At 43.8% G+C, this 16,328-nt stretch overlaps 1 protein-coding gene across 2 annotated transcripts in view; it reads right to left on the reverse strand.

The window, feature by feature from the left end:
* Positions 1–16,328, reverse strand: part of ADCY7 (adenylate cyclase 7) — a 336,616-nt gene that overhangs the window by 78,920 nt on the left and 241,368 nt on the right. For both annotated transcript variants that reach the window (XM_040328713.1, XM_040328712.1), the window contains one exon: positions 14,826–14,937. In XM_040328713.1, coding sequence (XP_040184647.1) covers positions 14,826–14,937 — 112 coding nt within the window. The remainder of the gene's footprint in view (positions 1–14,825; positions 14,938–16,328) is intronic.

Below are 16,328 nucleotides of genomic sequence, written 5' to 3' on the forward strand. Positions count from 1 at the left end.
CTTCTCCAAGTTGGTTGAAAATAAAGTGAAAGAAAAGGAGCTATAACTTGTGGACATTTTTTTAATTGTGGACTTTTTACAGACTCTCAACCCCTAGATGACGAGGAATGAAGTAACGTGCAAGGTCGTAATTCAAACCAGCAGCTCCTATGGGGGCAGTGCTACATATGTTTTGTGCACAATAGAAGTGAGCTTTTTATGTGAATGTTTTTAACATTTTTTTAAAGAGAATACAATTTTAAATTGAAAGCTCTACAAGAGCTTCTAAGCTGCTAAAACCTGGAAACCCATTGCACTAACTGGTTCCATTCCACTGCTGTTTAATCCCTTAACTTGTTTTATATATGAGGCCCATCCTGGCCCATCCTGGCAGGCGAGATCCCTCTCACAGAGAAGAGAAAATACCTATATTTATGGGATGAAATACACTTTTGCACTAGAAGAATTTGGACACTTTATATTGAATTTTTTTTTTTAAAGACTCTTTATAGGAACTATATTTGTTATTACTATTGTACATAAGCTTTATATTTTATTTATATAGCACTTTTTCTATACTGTGTACTTTTAGTGTTTGATTTGCACTTTAACATCTATAGAAATTTTAACATTACACTATTGATTTAAACGATTTGATTGCTAGATGATGGAGGTCAGAGTTGTGCTATCACAGGGCCCCAGTTAACCCTATTCCCCGCCCCTTCCACCCCTATTTTTTTATGCCTTGCCCTCTACCCCCTTCTTTTCCCCATCCAGTATTTGTTTTCCACTATATGTGAATCCCTGGGGAGGCAGGTTTCAAAACACCCATCACTGTCTATGGCGTTCTATATCTATATTGCATTATTGGAGGATACATCTGCAGGGACCTTTTCAAGTTATATACTGTCAACTTAAAATACTGGTGTTTGTGCAATATACTGAAGTGCTGGCTGGTAAGTTGTGATTCAATTAGTTTCTAGCATGTAAATGTATTCCGAATTGTAAATTTGATGCTGTAAACATCTTGGATAAATAACAACTCAGAAAAGCGTACTAGAATTCACTGATGAAGAATTTTAAAATTAAATGATGCAACATAAATCATGTACATTAAAGCAGAGCTCCACTCAAAAGGGGAAGCTCCACTTGTCTGTCTCCTCCCCCCTCCACTGCCATATTTGGCACCTTTTGGGGGGGGGGGGGGGGGGGGGCGGGTATGTGGTTTTGACAGGTACTTCCGGCTGAGTTTGCCATGTCAAATTGAGCCAAAAGTTTGGCCGCTCCTCCTTTCCCCTGCAGCTGGCCCATTTACAGAGTGCAGCGCGATTCGCGCAGTAGGAGACTGTCAGTGAAGCTGCAAGACCAAACTTCGCTTTAAAGGGTCACTAAAGGAATTTTTTTTTTTAGCTAAATAGCTTCCTTTACCTTGCTGCAGTCCTGGTTTCATGTCCTCATTGTTCGTTTTTGCTTTCATGTTGCTGTAAATCCTCTCTGTTCTGGACACATCCTGGTTGCCTGTTTCCTGATAACCACAGTGCTGGGAGATTTCTCACGGTGGTCACTAATGTGATTATTGTGTGTAAAACGAAACTGGATTGGTGCTGAGGAGTTTTAGACAAAGTATCACTGATCTCTATTGGCTGACTGCCCTCTAGTGGCTCTCTGTACATCAGAGAACCAGCAAACAACAGCAAAAACGAAACTACACTGCAGGCACATTATATGATTGTTTTTTTATCAATTTTTAATAATTTTTAAAAGGAATCAGTTAACTATTATGTCTCTATGCCCTGTAAACAGTCATTTCAGCAAAAATTTTTTTTTCCTTTAGTGACCCTTTAATAAAAAAAGAAATACAAATTTTCAATATGAAATGTTTTTCCTTTGGCACCTAATGGATGAACACACATCTCACAATAAAACAAATAAATATTGACCACTAACATCGTAAAATCGTATTTTCATTGTTGTACAAATGCTAATTATTGTACAGTCAAAACGAACATGTATAAATTATTTTGCTGTTATGGCTTCATGCTTCCAAATGATCCACATTTTATATTAAAGTGGAGTTCCACCCTGAAAAAAAATGTTCCTCCCAAAAAATCTAAAAAAACAAAAAAAATGTTTTACTTACCCTAAATAGCTGTTGCTATGCGGAAGTCCCGAATCTGCCTCTTCATCCTCCACGGTGGATTCTCTTCCTCCTCCTACACTCGGTTTCTTCTTGTGAATGGGGCGCGCTGCATTCTGGGAACTGTGTGTTTCCCAGAAAGCGGCGCCTGGAGATGCCAGGATTGAGGATCGGCCTCGGCGGGGGCCGACATCGCTGGCGACTAGGACAGGTAAGTGTCCTTATTAAAAGTCAGCAGCTACAGTGTTAGCAGCTGCTGACTTAATTTTTTTTTTTTTTTTTTACCGGACCTCCGCTTTAATAAATCATTTTAACCTCCTATTTACAGTAATCTTTAATTTCATTTTGCCATAAGTGTCAATAAAATAGTGTCAATAAATAGATTTCTGTATTCTATCAGTCAAGTTTTTTTTAAAATATATTTCCCAGTCTGTTTAATGAGTGGGTGTTTTGTGTTGTCTAGTCTAATTCAGCCAACAACTCAAGTTAATTTGTTTTCAGAATTATTTCCTGAAGCATTAAACTAAGAGAGAGTTGCAACCCTGGCTCCTATTTTATCCTGAATTAGCCTGGTAATATCCTGTCATGTTAAGTGTACTGTGGTTGTAAACATATTTGCAAGTGAATTTTATGGAAAGGAAATGAATCAAATACCACCCACAGGAGTGAAGACATACCACATTGATCCTTACTGGAGAGAAAAATTGCATATGAACATTTTTAAAACCACATTCAGAACAGACTTCAGCAACTCAAACACAGTAAAATTAAGTTTAAATGTAAAAAAGCTATTTTTTTTTTAGGCAGGAATTATTCCAATATTTTCAGAGTGTTGGATGTAACAAATATCTCAGTTTATTAGAAAGTAAGAAAGAGCTATAGTTTAAAGCAGGATTAAACCCCCACTATAGAGATTTATGTAGCGCTGGTCTCCCAACGAGTCGGGCGCTATTGTAAATTTAGGAGTGTCTGAGCCAATAGTTGACTGTTAATTCTATTTAAATTAGCCTCCGTTTTGGCTATGGTTGTGCTCGGTAGAAGTTTTCCCTTGTTGCCTGTAGGTGGCGTTACCACTTCAGGCCCATATTGGAACTCGAGCAGACCATAGTGTGTTAGGTGACCCCTCTCGGCAGCAGCCCAGTGGGAGTGGTGCCCCGCTGTGCATGCTGGGAGGGGGTACTTAAGTGGCAGACGCCGTTTTTCGGGGTCCTTTACCTCGTGGCCCTCCTGACGGTCTAAGGCTGTGTTCCTGTCTAGTAGGCCCATATATGCTGGCTGGGGCCTATGGTTTTACAGGGGATCCCAAGTTGTCCATCCAAGTGGAGGAAGCTACTTAGCAAAGGAAACCGGGGAAGGACCTGCCCTGGAGGAGACAAGCAAGGCAAGCTGATGTCTTGGCATAGGCCTGGTAACCTCGTTAAGGAAAAGGGATCCGCTATGTAAATTGTCTTAAAGTCTGCCGGATTGGCTTAAAGGCTCTTTGGCTGTAAGGCAGTAAGTTCAGGACTTTAAATCCTGTGGCAGAGGATCACTGATTATCCATCCTGTGTTCTCATACGGTCTGTGGCAGAGACTGTTTCTATACAGTCCGTGCATCATTCCGGCTGCTAAGCCATGTGAGAGGGGTCTATCTGGGTGAGCAATACCCACTCAGGAGTGAGTGGTAAATACTGGAACTTTGAATACTACTTGTGCATTCTGTACTGCGTACCTGAACCTTCCCCTTTTCTCTACTTCCTTCACAAGTTTTCTGCAGTAAAAATAAAGCCTACAGTTGAAGGTTTTACATCTTGTGTGGACATTGCAATTTTCTACAGACTTCCTTCCCTAAACAACGAACTTAGAGATAACGTGCAAAACACAAAATCTAAGCCAGCAGCTCCTTCGGGGTAGTGCTACATTTATTATATTGCACCTTGCTTATTCTTAGATGTGGTGGCTTAAAAAGCATTAACTGATATTTGCCTTTAATTTGTTTGTCAAGTCCATCTAAATCTGCTAGTGCATCTAATACTCTCCTCTCCCCAGATTTACAATGCTGCTGTCCAAGGGTTAAGTTGGCCATAGATGAATGGAAAATCATCTGGCTTAGCAAGGGCTTCTATGGCCACTACAAACTCTCGACATGTCATGCTTATCTGGTACTAGTACCATAAATATATACGTCTAGACTGTATGCCTTTTCACTTTATATATATATTATGATGATTTATGTTACATGACAGAGGGAATGTCCCAATAAAATAGTATGACAGTAATGATTTGCATGGTCAGTTGCCATTACCCTAAGCAGGCTGCCACTTTTATGAACTAGCAATTAAGTAACTTACACATGTATATTTAAAGTGGACCTTGCATTTCTCACCCAAGTTTCCACCACAGATGCCTAGATGAAATTGTATTGGGCCTTCCTGAGAGATCTTGGGAATGCTGAGAAAACATTCATATCCACCAACAGTGTTGAAAGTTTGGAACTTTTAGAGAGTTATAGATATGTGAACTATTACAACAGAATTATCTGTAATTAACACTGTTCCAGCAACTGAACTGGGAAATTGAAGACATACAATTCCAGAAGACCATGGCTTTCAGTTAGTTTATAGAACTTAAAACGTTCTCTAGACCCGAAGATTTCCAGTCCACAGCTTTGGGTCCTAACTATCCACAAATAAACATGCAGATTACAAGTACTGCTTAAACTATCAAGCATTTGCTCTCAATTGCAAAGCACAATGTAAAAAAAATTGTATATTTTCACAAGGGAGTACAGGAATACACCTATAGATGTCATACCATAACCAGCTCAGCTACTTAGAGGTTGGCACTATGACAATCAGCTAGCTGCAACCTGTCTTTGCAGAAAGAAGATCTGATCTCGATCTCCCCAGAGAAGCATGACTAGTAATTCAAGTAAATTCTAAATTATAAGCTACTAGATCATACCCGGTACAAACTGAGGACAGTGGTGTGTGCAGAAGCGGTGGAAGACAGCTGATGAAAATAGACTCATCAATGCATTTAAAGTTAGTAGATAAGGACAACAGGCTACGTGAAGAAGATAGACCAGATCTACAAGTGGGCCCTCAGGCAGCAGAAACTAAAACAGATTTTACAACACGGCTGTTCGGATAATATGCCAATTATGCTATAATGGTCTCTATGCATATTCTCCACTTATTTTCAGGGTTCTTTTAAAATAACATACTATGATCAACACCAGAAGAAGCCACAGAGTCTTTGAATCATGGTCAGTTCTTACTCCTGTAAAGCAGGTTGTAGCTGTTGCTCGTCTTCATCACAATGCACAACCACAGGCTTATGAGTAGCTGAGCTGGTATTTATATGACATACATGTACTCCTGTGCTCGGAAGTGAAAATACATGATTCACTTCCACTCTCTCTTGCCTTTGAAAGCAAATGTTTGACAGTTTAAGCATTTTTTTCAATCTCTGAATAGCTGGAATAGAGGTCGAAGGCCACAAATCTTCTGCAAACTTCAAATTCCGGTAAAGTATAATTAAAGAAAAAACATTTAGTTTTGGATAGAGTGGAGAGGGATTACAACATCTGTTTCAACCTCTCTATTTTCCATGTTTACTGTTATTAAAGTGAAAGTAACAAATAAAAACCTTACATTTTGGGTTGTACTCACTAAGCGATGGGAAGTCTTCCAATGGGGACACTAGATCTGGTGAGTGGTGACAACCAGGGATTCTTTCACTTTAAATGGATTTGCATTCACTTCCTGTTTTGCTTAATTGGACAGGAAATATAAAAACTGACAGAGTTCAAACCTCTTCATTACTATATCCAAAATGGAAAAAAATATATTTTTTATTTAGTTCTACTTTAACTAATCAAGGGCCATGGTTTGATACAAAGTCTTCTGGAATTTATGTGTATAAATATTTTTTTTTAATTTCTCAATTGAGTATAATGGTTTTTGAAGGTTCTATTACTACAGTTGATGGGTCCGATCTAAAACCACATTTTTTTTCTTGTTTAGGCATGGCAAGGATAGAGCTTTTGTCAGGCTGTCTTTGTTCTCACCGGAGAGAATAATCCTTTCTACAGTGGTGACCATTGCCACTGGGACTGAAACTGAGGGAAAACCTAACATTGTAAGCTGTCATAAACACCGGAATAAAGGGTGAATCTTCCAATAGGTATACTTGTTCTAGTGACAGCTGTCTAAAAAAAATGCTGCAGTTTGAGCTCGCCCGTTCTCAACTCATGCTCCTCTACAGCTAATGCAACATAAAAGTAGCATTTCTTTATTTACATTCCTGAAACATTGTATTTTAATTGCAATTATTTTAACAGGATTCCCCTTTAGGCCCCTTTCAGATGAAGCAGATCCATCTATGCGGAATCTGCCTGCTCAGGGGGGATCTCTCCGTTGATCCCCACAGATCAGATGTGTCTACAAAAATTACCCAAACAGTCTGCTGGTGTGAAAGGGGCTTTAGGCTACTTTCCCACAGATCAGAATCTGCGCCACGTTGGATTTGTGAGCAGATCCCCTGCTAAAATAAAGCTGGAAGGGCCAGAAGTCGGTTCTCTGATCCATTCAGTTTGCGTCCGGCAAACATGGACAAACCCATGACAGTTCTATGGGCGGAAAGATGTAAACAGACTCCGCTGTCCATTTACATCAGGCTACAGCCAATCCATTAGCTCTAGGTCCAGAAAAACAGAAAAGTAAGTAGTCCTTTTCTAATTGTTTTTCTGGGCCTGGACAGACTCGGAGGTAGACAGGTGTAAATGTACAAAAGTCTGTTTACAGCCACCTGCTCATAGGGCTGCCTGAAGCTTCTGAACAGGTCCACCTGTAAAACAGACAGGGAAACCTGATCAGGATTCCCATGTTAAAGAGCCCTAAGTGTTCAGACTCTGATGTATCAACTTTATATTAGCCTGACAGATCTGCTGAGCTTGATAGTCCCACATTAAATACCAGTGCACATGCAGCATATCATTCTAGTGGGTGGATCAGGGAGAAAAGAGCAATGCTGCATTAAAGGATCACTAAAGGAATTTTTTTCTTTAGCTAAATAGCTTCCTTTACCTTACTGCAGTACTAGTTTCATGTCCTTATTGTTCGTTTTTGCTTTGAAGTGGCTGTAATTCTGCTGTGATCTCCACACTTCCTGGTTGCCTGTTTCCTTGTAACCACAGTACTGGGAGCTTTTCACGGTGGTCTAAGCTGTCATTACTGTGTGTCTAAAACTTAACAGAACCAATCAAATTCATTTTAAAAACAAAACACTGCCCTGGATTTGTTTGTTTTTGTTCTGTGTGTCTCTCTAGTTCACAGGAACATGAAACCAGTTTAAAAGTGAAACTAACCTGCAGGCACATTATATGATTGATTTTTATCTATTTGTAATCATTTTTAAAAGGAATCAGTTAACTTTTATGTCTCTATACCCTTTAACCAGGGTCACAGCTGTTGACTCGCTGGCTTGGATACGATCTTTCCTACTTTTTTTGGCTGGCTGTTATATTTAAGTACCTTCCTAGGGATTTTAATGAATTTCACCCTAAAAGTCTAAAGGGTACCTCTTTTTGATGGATAGAAGTTAAAACAGAAACAGAGGGGTAAACTTTTCAAAACAATATCTAGGAGTGAATCAAAATGGACTTTTTAATTGAACACAAGTTCACCAGCTGGATTGATTTGGACATATTATTTTTTTGCATTTGATTGATTTTATGATATTTTATTTCATTTTTCATATACATGATTATTACTAATATGATTTTATAATTAACCACTTACCGACTGCCGCATGACTATATACGTCAGCAGGGATATCTTTTTGAAAGGGATATCTCGGTAATAAATAAAATCCTATTTTATTTTTCATACATCATGGGACACAGAGTCAGGCTAATATTCATTACTTACTGGGACATCCCAGAGCAATAGCCTTGAGGGGAGGGAGACACCCTGCCAAACAATAGCCATCAGCTTTTATACAACAGCCCACAGTACACTGCGACCAAAAGCCGAATCCTCAGCTGCTCGAACATTCACTTGATACATTTTGGGAACATATGCCCTGAAGACCAGGTAGCAGCCTTACAAATCTGAGCCACAGATAACTGATGGCGAAAAGCCCAGGAGGTTCCTAAACCCCTGGTAGAAGGGCTCTCACCCTAAAGGGAGGAGCTTTATGTTTCAGACTGTAGGCCTAAATGACCAATAGACGGACCCAATTGGCAATGGAAGCTGCCTGCCCTTTCTTGGGTCCTTTTGGTTAAAAAAAAAAAAAAAAGAGTCTGATCCTCAGATCTCCGCAGATCTAGACAAATAAACCTTGAGTGCTCGGAAAACGTCAAAATTATGCAGTCGTTTCTCTTCCGCCAAACGAGGCCGAGAGAAAAAAGAAGGCAAAACAATGTCCTGATTTAAATGAAAGGCCGACACCAATTTTAGCAAAAAGGATGGAGCAGGTCGTAACACAATTCTGTCGTGGTGAAGGATCAAGTATGGTTCCCTGCTTGAAAGGGCCACCAACCCTTCTAGCTGAAGTGATAGTCATCAGGGAGGCTAGCTTGCGTGACAGCAAGTCTAATGGAATTTTCTTAAGGCCCCGTACACACGACCGGATCTATCCGCTGGGATTGATCCGCGGATCAGTTCCAGCAGATAGATCCGGTCGTGTGTACGTCCGAGCGGACATTTTCAGGCGGATAAAAATCCAGCCGACGGATTCCCAGCGGATAAAAATTTCTTAGCATGAGAAATCTATCCGCTGGAATCCAGTCCAGCGGACTGATCCGGTCGTCTGTACAGACTCACAGGATAAGTCCGTCCGCTCCCATCCCTCGCATGCATCGTAATGATTCGACGCATGCGTGGAAGTATTTACCTTCCAGGGTCGCGCACGTCGCCGCGTCATCGTCGCGGCGGCCACGTCACCACGGATGTATTCCGCGGGGATTTCGATCTGATGGTGTGTGCAGCCATCAGATCCAAATCCGCCAGAGGATTTATCCGCTGGAAACGGTCCGGCGGACCGTTTCCAGCGGATATCCTCTCATCTGTACGAGGCCTTATAGGTTCAAATGGTTGTTTCTGTAATACAGACAGCACCAAATTCAAGTCCCAAGAACACATAGGTGACCTAATGGGGAGAAAAAAAATAAGATTTTTTTCCCCTGCATAAAGGTTCAGATCCACGAATGGGAGGCTAAGGGCCATAAGAAGAATACTGATATGGCCAAAACTTGACCTCAGATTTCTAAAGCTGACTGTAGAAATGAGAGAATTCTCCCAATCACGTATTTCATTGGATGCCATTTTTTGGCATCACACCAAGCAATATAAGTCTTCCAGACCTTATGATAAATCTTCCTAGTGTAACCTGGGGAATAGGTAGCAGGTACAAAAGCTCCCTGGGATGAGCAGGCACAGATACCAAGTCCATAGGATAAGTGAAAAACAGTGGAGTGTTTATTGGTGATTACGCCGATTCAGAAACGTATGTCCGGCCGGCGCATTTTTTTACTTCGTTTACGTTAGGCTTTTTTCGGCGTATAGTTACCCCTGCTATATGAGGCGTATCCTACGTTAAGTATGGCCGTTGTTCCCGCGTCAAGTTTTGAAAATGTTATGTCGTTTGCGTAAGTCGTTCGCGAATAGGGCTGGACTTAAATTACGTTCACGTTGAAAGCAATGATGATTTGCGGCGGAATTTCGAGCATGCGCACGTCAAATACACGGGGTCACAGTTAATATACATAAAACACGCCCACATCATCCACATTTGAATTAGGCGGGCTTACGCCGACACAGATACGTTACGCCACCTTAACTAAGGGCGCAAGTTCTTTCTGAATACAGGACTTGCGCCCTAAATTACGGCGGCGTAACGTATCTGAGATACGTTACGCCGGGCATAAAGATAGACGATTCTATCTGAATCTACCCCTTGGTCTACCATGCTCCAACAAAAAAAAATAAAACAATTAACAACTTGACATGGATTTCTATGCAAAAATATGGTTTAGATATTCTTTCATGTTTAGGCTTCCCTTATAAAGGCTGTGGCTTTGCCATTTAGTTATTTTTGTTAGATTTTGAATATACAGTTAATTCAGCAAGCATGCTTGCTGTGTCAAAAGAAAAGGAATCCGCTGCTCCAGGTGTGTGCAATACCTTGATTAGAACCATGTATGAGTGCTAGCCCCGGCCCGCCTCCATAAAAACTTGAGAAAAAGAAGAAATGGCTGCGCATCCAAAGTTTCTAACAGTGCCAGCCAAAATACATTAGGGACACCAGGTGTTAGTCACATAGACACTTTTCACACATCTGATCTGTGCTTAAAGTGGAGGTTCCCCTAAAAATAAACTTTTAACATTGCATTTATGAGATTAATGACAATTAGAATCGGCTGTTTTTTTTAAAAAAATACGTCCGTACATACCGTTTCCTATATGTGTTCTCACCGCCGCCCCGGGTATGATGGTCAGGGCTGGGCGTTCCTAATTGACTGACAGGCATCCGACCGACGCATACATCGCGTCACGAGAAGGCGAACGTCGGTGCGGCTCTATACGACGCCTGCTCACCGACGTTCGGCTTCTTTCGGCAGCCGATTCTAATTGTCATTAATCTCATAAATGCAATGTTAAACGTTTATTTTTAGGGGAACCTCCACTTTAATCTTTTTTTTTTTTTTTTTAAGATATTTTTATTAGGTTTAAGACAAACTTACAAACAGAAAAACATACAAAAAAAACCACCAGACAACCTGGTCATAAACGTTAGGCAATACACTCAAACATAGAAAAATAAACTGACTGTGCTTAATCATTGCTTGCAATCACCATTGCTTGCTGTGTACTGGCTGTCTGCTGATGCAAACACAGAAAAAAACTACTGTAACACCATTTTGCTAAGGAGCTGTCGGATTGTTGAGTCCTGTTCACAGTGCTAACTGGAGCCGACAACTCAATGACAACCAGAAATAAATACAATTTCCCACTATGGGGAAACACTCCCAAAGTGTCTTGGGCAGAGCATTACTAGTATGAGTTTCGAAGATAGCACGCAAGTTTAATAAAAATTAGAGTGGCCAAAAGGTAGGTATCCTCTTGACAGCAATTAACCTATTGAGCGTTTGTTCAATAGGCTGGTTAATAGCAGATGCAACACAGGCAGCTCTTTGGATAAGTTTGTACAGCTCTCTCCACCAATGGGCTACTTTGTCCTTAGAAGCCGTGCTGCAGGCAGGCTGAAAATACTATGGGCTCCCCTTTTAAGCATATGACTGTAGCTGGTGTCAACACCATCCTCTGGCTTTGTACTGCAGCTCCTCTTCTCCTTTGGCATAGTCACTCTATATTCTGGCAGCCTGTCCCCAGCTCTGGGTCTATGCTGCTCTCTCCTTTAGCTTGCACCTCACTGATGCTCTACAGCCTGGTTCCAGCTCTTGCACCAGCATAGTTGCCAACATTTGAAAAAAAATTCCAGGGACACTTTGCAGCACAGCTATTAATTACCACACTCACTTCCCCGAAGCTCCACCCACTCCGCATAATCTTCGCCTACTTATCAGATTATAGGGTCTACTCAATAAAGAGAGAATTACAGGAAATTGAAACGGGAATGGGTGTTAGGAAGGTGACAGGGAGGATGGAGATGAAAGGGGTGGGTGGCAGGGAGGTGACAGGGAGGATGGAGATGACAGGGGTGGGTGGTAGGAAGGTGACAGGGAGGATGGAGATGACAGGGGTGGGTGGCAGGGAGGTGACAGGGAGGATGGAGATGACAGGGGTGGGTGGCAGGGAGGTGACAGGGAGGGTGGAGATGACAGGGGTGGGTGGTAGGGAGGAGACAGGGAGGATGGAGATGACAGGGGTGGGTGTTAGGGAGGTGACAGGGAGGATGGAGGTGACAGGGGAGGGTGGTAGGGAGATGACAGGGAGGATGGAGATGACAGGGGTGGGTGTTAGGAAGGTGACAGGGAGGATGGAGATGACAGGGGAGGGTGGTAGGGAGATGACAGGGAGGATGGAGATGACAGGGGTGGGTGTTAGGAAGGTGACAGGGAGGATGGAGGTGACAGGGGAGGGTGGTAGGGAGGTGACAGGGAGGATGGAGATGACAGGGGTGGGTGGCAGGGAGGTGACAGGGAGGATGGAGATGACAGGGGTGGGTGGCAGGGAGGTGACAGGGAGGATGGAGATGACAGGGGTGGGTGGCAGGGAGGTGACAGGGAGGATGGAGATGATAGGGGTGGGTGGCAGGGAGGTGACAGGGAGGATGGAGATGACAGGGGTGGGTGGCAGGGAGGTGACAGGGAGGATGGAGATGACAGGGGTGGGTGGCAGGGAGGTGACAGGGAGGATGGAGATGACAGGGGTGGCAGGGAGGTGACAGGGAGGATGGAGATGACAGGGGTGGGTGGCACATAGGTGACAGGGAGGATGGAGATGACAGGGGTGGGTGGCAGGGAGGTGACAGGGAGGATGGAGATGACAGGGGAGGGTAGTAGGGAGGAAACAAGGAGGATGGAGATGACAGGGGTGGGTGGTAGGAAGGTGACAGGGAGGATGGAGATGACAGGGGTGGGTGGTAGGGAGGGGACGGGGAGGATGGAGATGAAAGGGGTGGGTGGTAGGAAGGTGACAGGGAGGATGGAGATGACAGGGGAGGGTAGTAGGGAGGAGACAAGGAGGATGGAGATGACAGGGGTGGGTGGTAGGAAGGTGACAGGGAGGATGGAGATGACAGGGGTGGGTGGTAGGGAGGTGACGGGGAGGATGGAGATGACAGGGGTGGTTGGTAGGAAGGTGACAGGGAGGATGGAGATGACAGGGGTGGGTGGTAGGGAGGTGACGGGGAGGATGGAGATGACAGGGGTGGGTGGTAGGGAGGTGACAGGGAGGATGGAGATGACAGGGGTGGGTGGTAGGGAGGTGACGGGGAGGACAGGGGTGGGTGGTAGGGAGGTGACAGGGAGGATGGAGATGACAGGGGTGGGTGGTAGGGAGGTGACAGGGAGGATGGAGATGACAGGGGTGGGTGGTAGGGAGGTGACGGGGAGGACAGGGGTGGGTGGTAGGAGGGTGACAGGAAGGATGGAGATGACAGGGAGGTGACAGGAAGGATGGAGATGATAGGAAGGATGGAGATGACAGGGGTGGGCGGTAGGAAGTGACAGGGAGGTGATAAAATGTATGACAGGCCTTGGAGGTGGGATGGTGGAATGCCAGGAACAGGGGGATGACGAGGAGCATGATGATGACAGGAGTGTGGTGTGAGGTCAGCAGGGATGTTCAGGGCACCCTCGATCAGGCAGTGACGTCACAGGATGTCGGGCAGCGCCGCGGACTGTCATCACAGTGAGTACCTCTCTGATGATCGATGTTCTGGCAGGTGACAGGTCTATGACGGCAGTCCGGTCCATCCAGGAGGAGAGAAGGTCAAGGAGCTGCTCAGCGGCGGCGACGGCAGTCATCCACGCTCTGCACAGCACATGGTAGGAGATCCGCAGAGCTGGAGAAGGGGAGCCTGGGAGGAGCCGGGGGAGGGGGAGCACATGGATCCACCCACTGACTGGATGCTCGAGGTTGTGACAAGCTCACAGCGCCTCCTTTCCGTCTACAGGACTGCGCAGCGGTAACGACTACCGCACCTGCCTTCCCCACTAGCCGGGACAAGTCCCGGCAGGCTAAATTAGCCGGGACTAGGTCCCAAATAACGGGACTGTCCCGTTAAAAACGGGACAGTTGGCAAGTATGCACCAGTGCAGATGATAGGGTCTGTAGGCCACAATCTCAGGGGGCCCTTTGGTTACTCTTCTCTAGCAGCAGACTCACACTAATCTCCCTCTCCCCCAACAAGCACCCTGCCTTCTGGCACTAGTCCCCCCAAAGATACTCTCCTCTCCCTGCAGAGCTGCTTGCTTCTTCTCTAAGTGGGTTCCTGGTACCTTTCTCTTGACCAGGGATCCTGCCAAACATCTTCCGAGCCTTCCCATCCCCTGGGCTTTTTCTCCTTCCTATCTCTGATAATGGCTCTCCTCCCTCAGACCATAAGCAGGGCTAAAGTCCAGCTATAGATGCAGCTAATTCAAAGGTTCATCTCTATTTTCTTCAATCCCCTCCTGACAAACCTAAATCCAGCAGGGGAGAGGGGAGGGGTGAGCTACAGTATGGCTGCAAAAATGACCTGGCTGTGCCCAGGCAGATAAAGCAGGCTGTCAGTTAGGGCTACACTACATTAAAACATTATATGCTTAAAATTAGCTTATTATGCCTTTTTAACAACATACACTATTATTTGTATTCCTCATTTAAGGACAAAGATATGCAACTTAACCCACAGTTGAAAGACATATGAACAATTAAAGGGGTTGTAAAGGTTAATTTTTTATTTTCTAAATTTTCCTTTAAGCTAGTGCATTGTTGGTTCACTAACCTTTTCCTTCAATTTCCCTTCAAAAAATAGTTTTTCTTTGTTTGAATTTCTCACTTCCTGTTTCTCCTCAGTAAGCTTTCCACCATCATCCGAGTGGTGGAAAGTCATTTAGAACAGCTTACTGAACACCTTACGGAGGAGGAACAGGAAGTGAGAATTTCAGACAAAGAAAACAAAGAAAAAAAATATTTAGAAGGAAAATCGAAGGAACCTTTACAACCCCTTTAATAACACAATGTGCTCAGAATGAAATTGTAATGCAGTGCCTCACCTTTGCTATTTGGTCAAACTTTCCAAACAACTCATTCAACATAACTACAAGTTCTTTGGGTGAGCAGTCACTAGCAAGTCGAGTGAATCCCACAATATCTGCATAAAGGATGCTGGGAAAAAAGATAAAATAAAACAATATTAGTGGACATATAGACAAGAGGCATTCAAAAGATTAATTTGCTATACTACAGTTCCTAAAGGAGAAAAAAAGGGATTTTTAATACAGCTTACCTGTAAAATCCTTTTCTTGGAGTACATCACGGGACACAGAGCGGCATATTCATTACTATGTGGGTTATATGGAGTACCTTCAGGTGATGGACACTGGCAATCTCAAACAGGAAGTGCCCCTCCCTATATAACCCCCTCCCATAGGAGGAGTACCTCAGTTTTGTAGCAAGCAGTATGCCTCCCAAAATGTTCCCCAAAAGAGGGGTGGGAGCTCTGTGTCCCGTGATGTACTCCAAGAAAAGGATTTTACAGGTAAGCTGTATTAAAAATCCCTTTTTCTTTATTGTACATCACGGGACACAGAGCGGCATATTCATTACTATGTGGGATGTCCCAAAGCAATGCTTTTAATGAGGGGAGGGAGACATCTTCCCAAGACAAAGGATTTAATTTAGAGGTATACTCAAATAATAATAATAAATCCAACTTAGTCGAGAAAAATTAAACTTAAATTCAAATTTTAACTCAAGGGTGCCCCCGATTCTGAGGGTCTTAAATTGCAGCCTGCAGCACTGCCTGCCCAAAGGCTGTATCAGTATTCCTTCTTACGTCCACCTGGTAAAATTTAGTAAACGTGTGGACTGAAGACCAGGTTGCCGCTTTGCATACTTGAGCCATAGAGATCTGATGGTGTGCTGCCCAGGAGGCGCCCATGGCCCTGGTAGAATGAGCCTTTACTGACAAAGGAGGAGGCAACCTCTTCAAGCCGTAGGCCTGAGTAATTAACTGTTTAATCCATCTCGAGATGGTGGATTTTGCAGCTGCCTGCCCTTTCTTGGGCCCATCCGGTAGAATGAACAACACATCTGTTTTCCGAATCTTCTCTGTAGCTTTAAGATAGGCCTTCATGGCCCTGACAATATCCAAGGTATGCAGCAACCCTTCCTTTCTGGAAGTAGGCTTCGGAAAGAAGGATGGTAGTACCAAATCCTGGTTCAGGTGAAAACTGGATATAACCTTTGGTAGAAAGGAAGGATGAGGACGGAGAACCACCCTGTCCTTATGCAGAATAAGATATGGCTCCTTACAAGATAAGGCTGCCAATTCTGACACTCTTCTGGCGGAAACTATTGCAACCAGAAATACCAACTTCCTTGTCAGTAAAACCAAAGGAATCTCAGCCAACGGCTCAAAAGGTTGTTTCTGCAGAGTTGACAGAACAAGATTTAAATCCCACGGACAAAGTGGTGACTTAACCGGAGGATTAATACGTAAGACCCCCTGTATGAAGGTCTTAACCAGCGAGTGGGTGGCCAACGGCCTCTGAAAC

The sequence above is a fragment of the Rana temporaria genome, chromosome 11 (genome assembly GCF_905171775.1).
Source record: "Rana temporaria chromosome 11, aRanTem1.1, whole genome shotgun sequence".
Classification (NCBI taxonomy): Eukaryota; Metazoa; Chordata; class Amphibia; order Anura; family Ranidae; genus Rana; species Rana temporaria.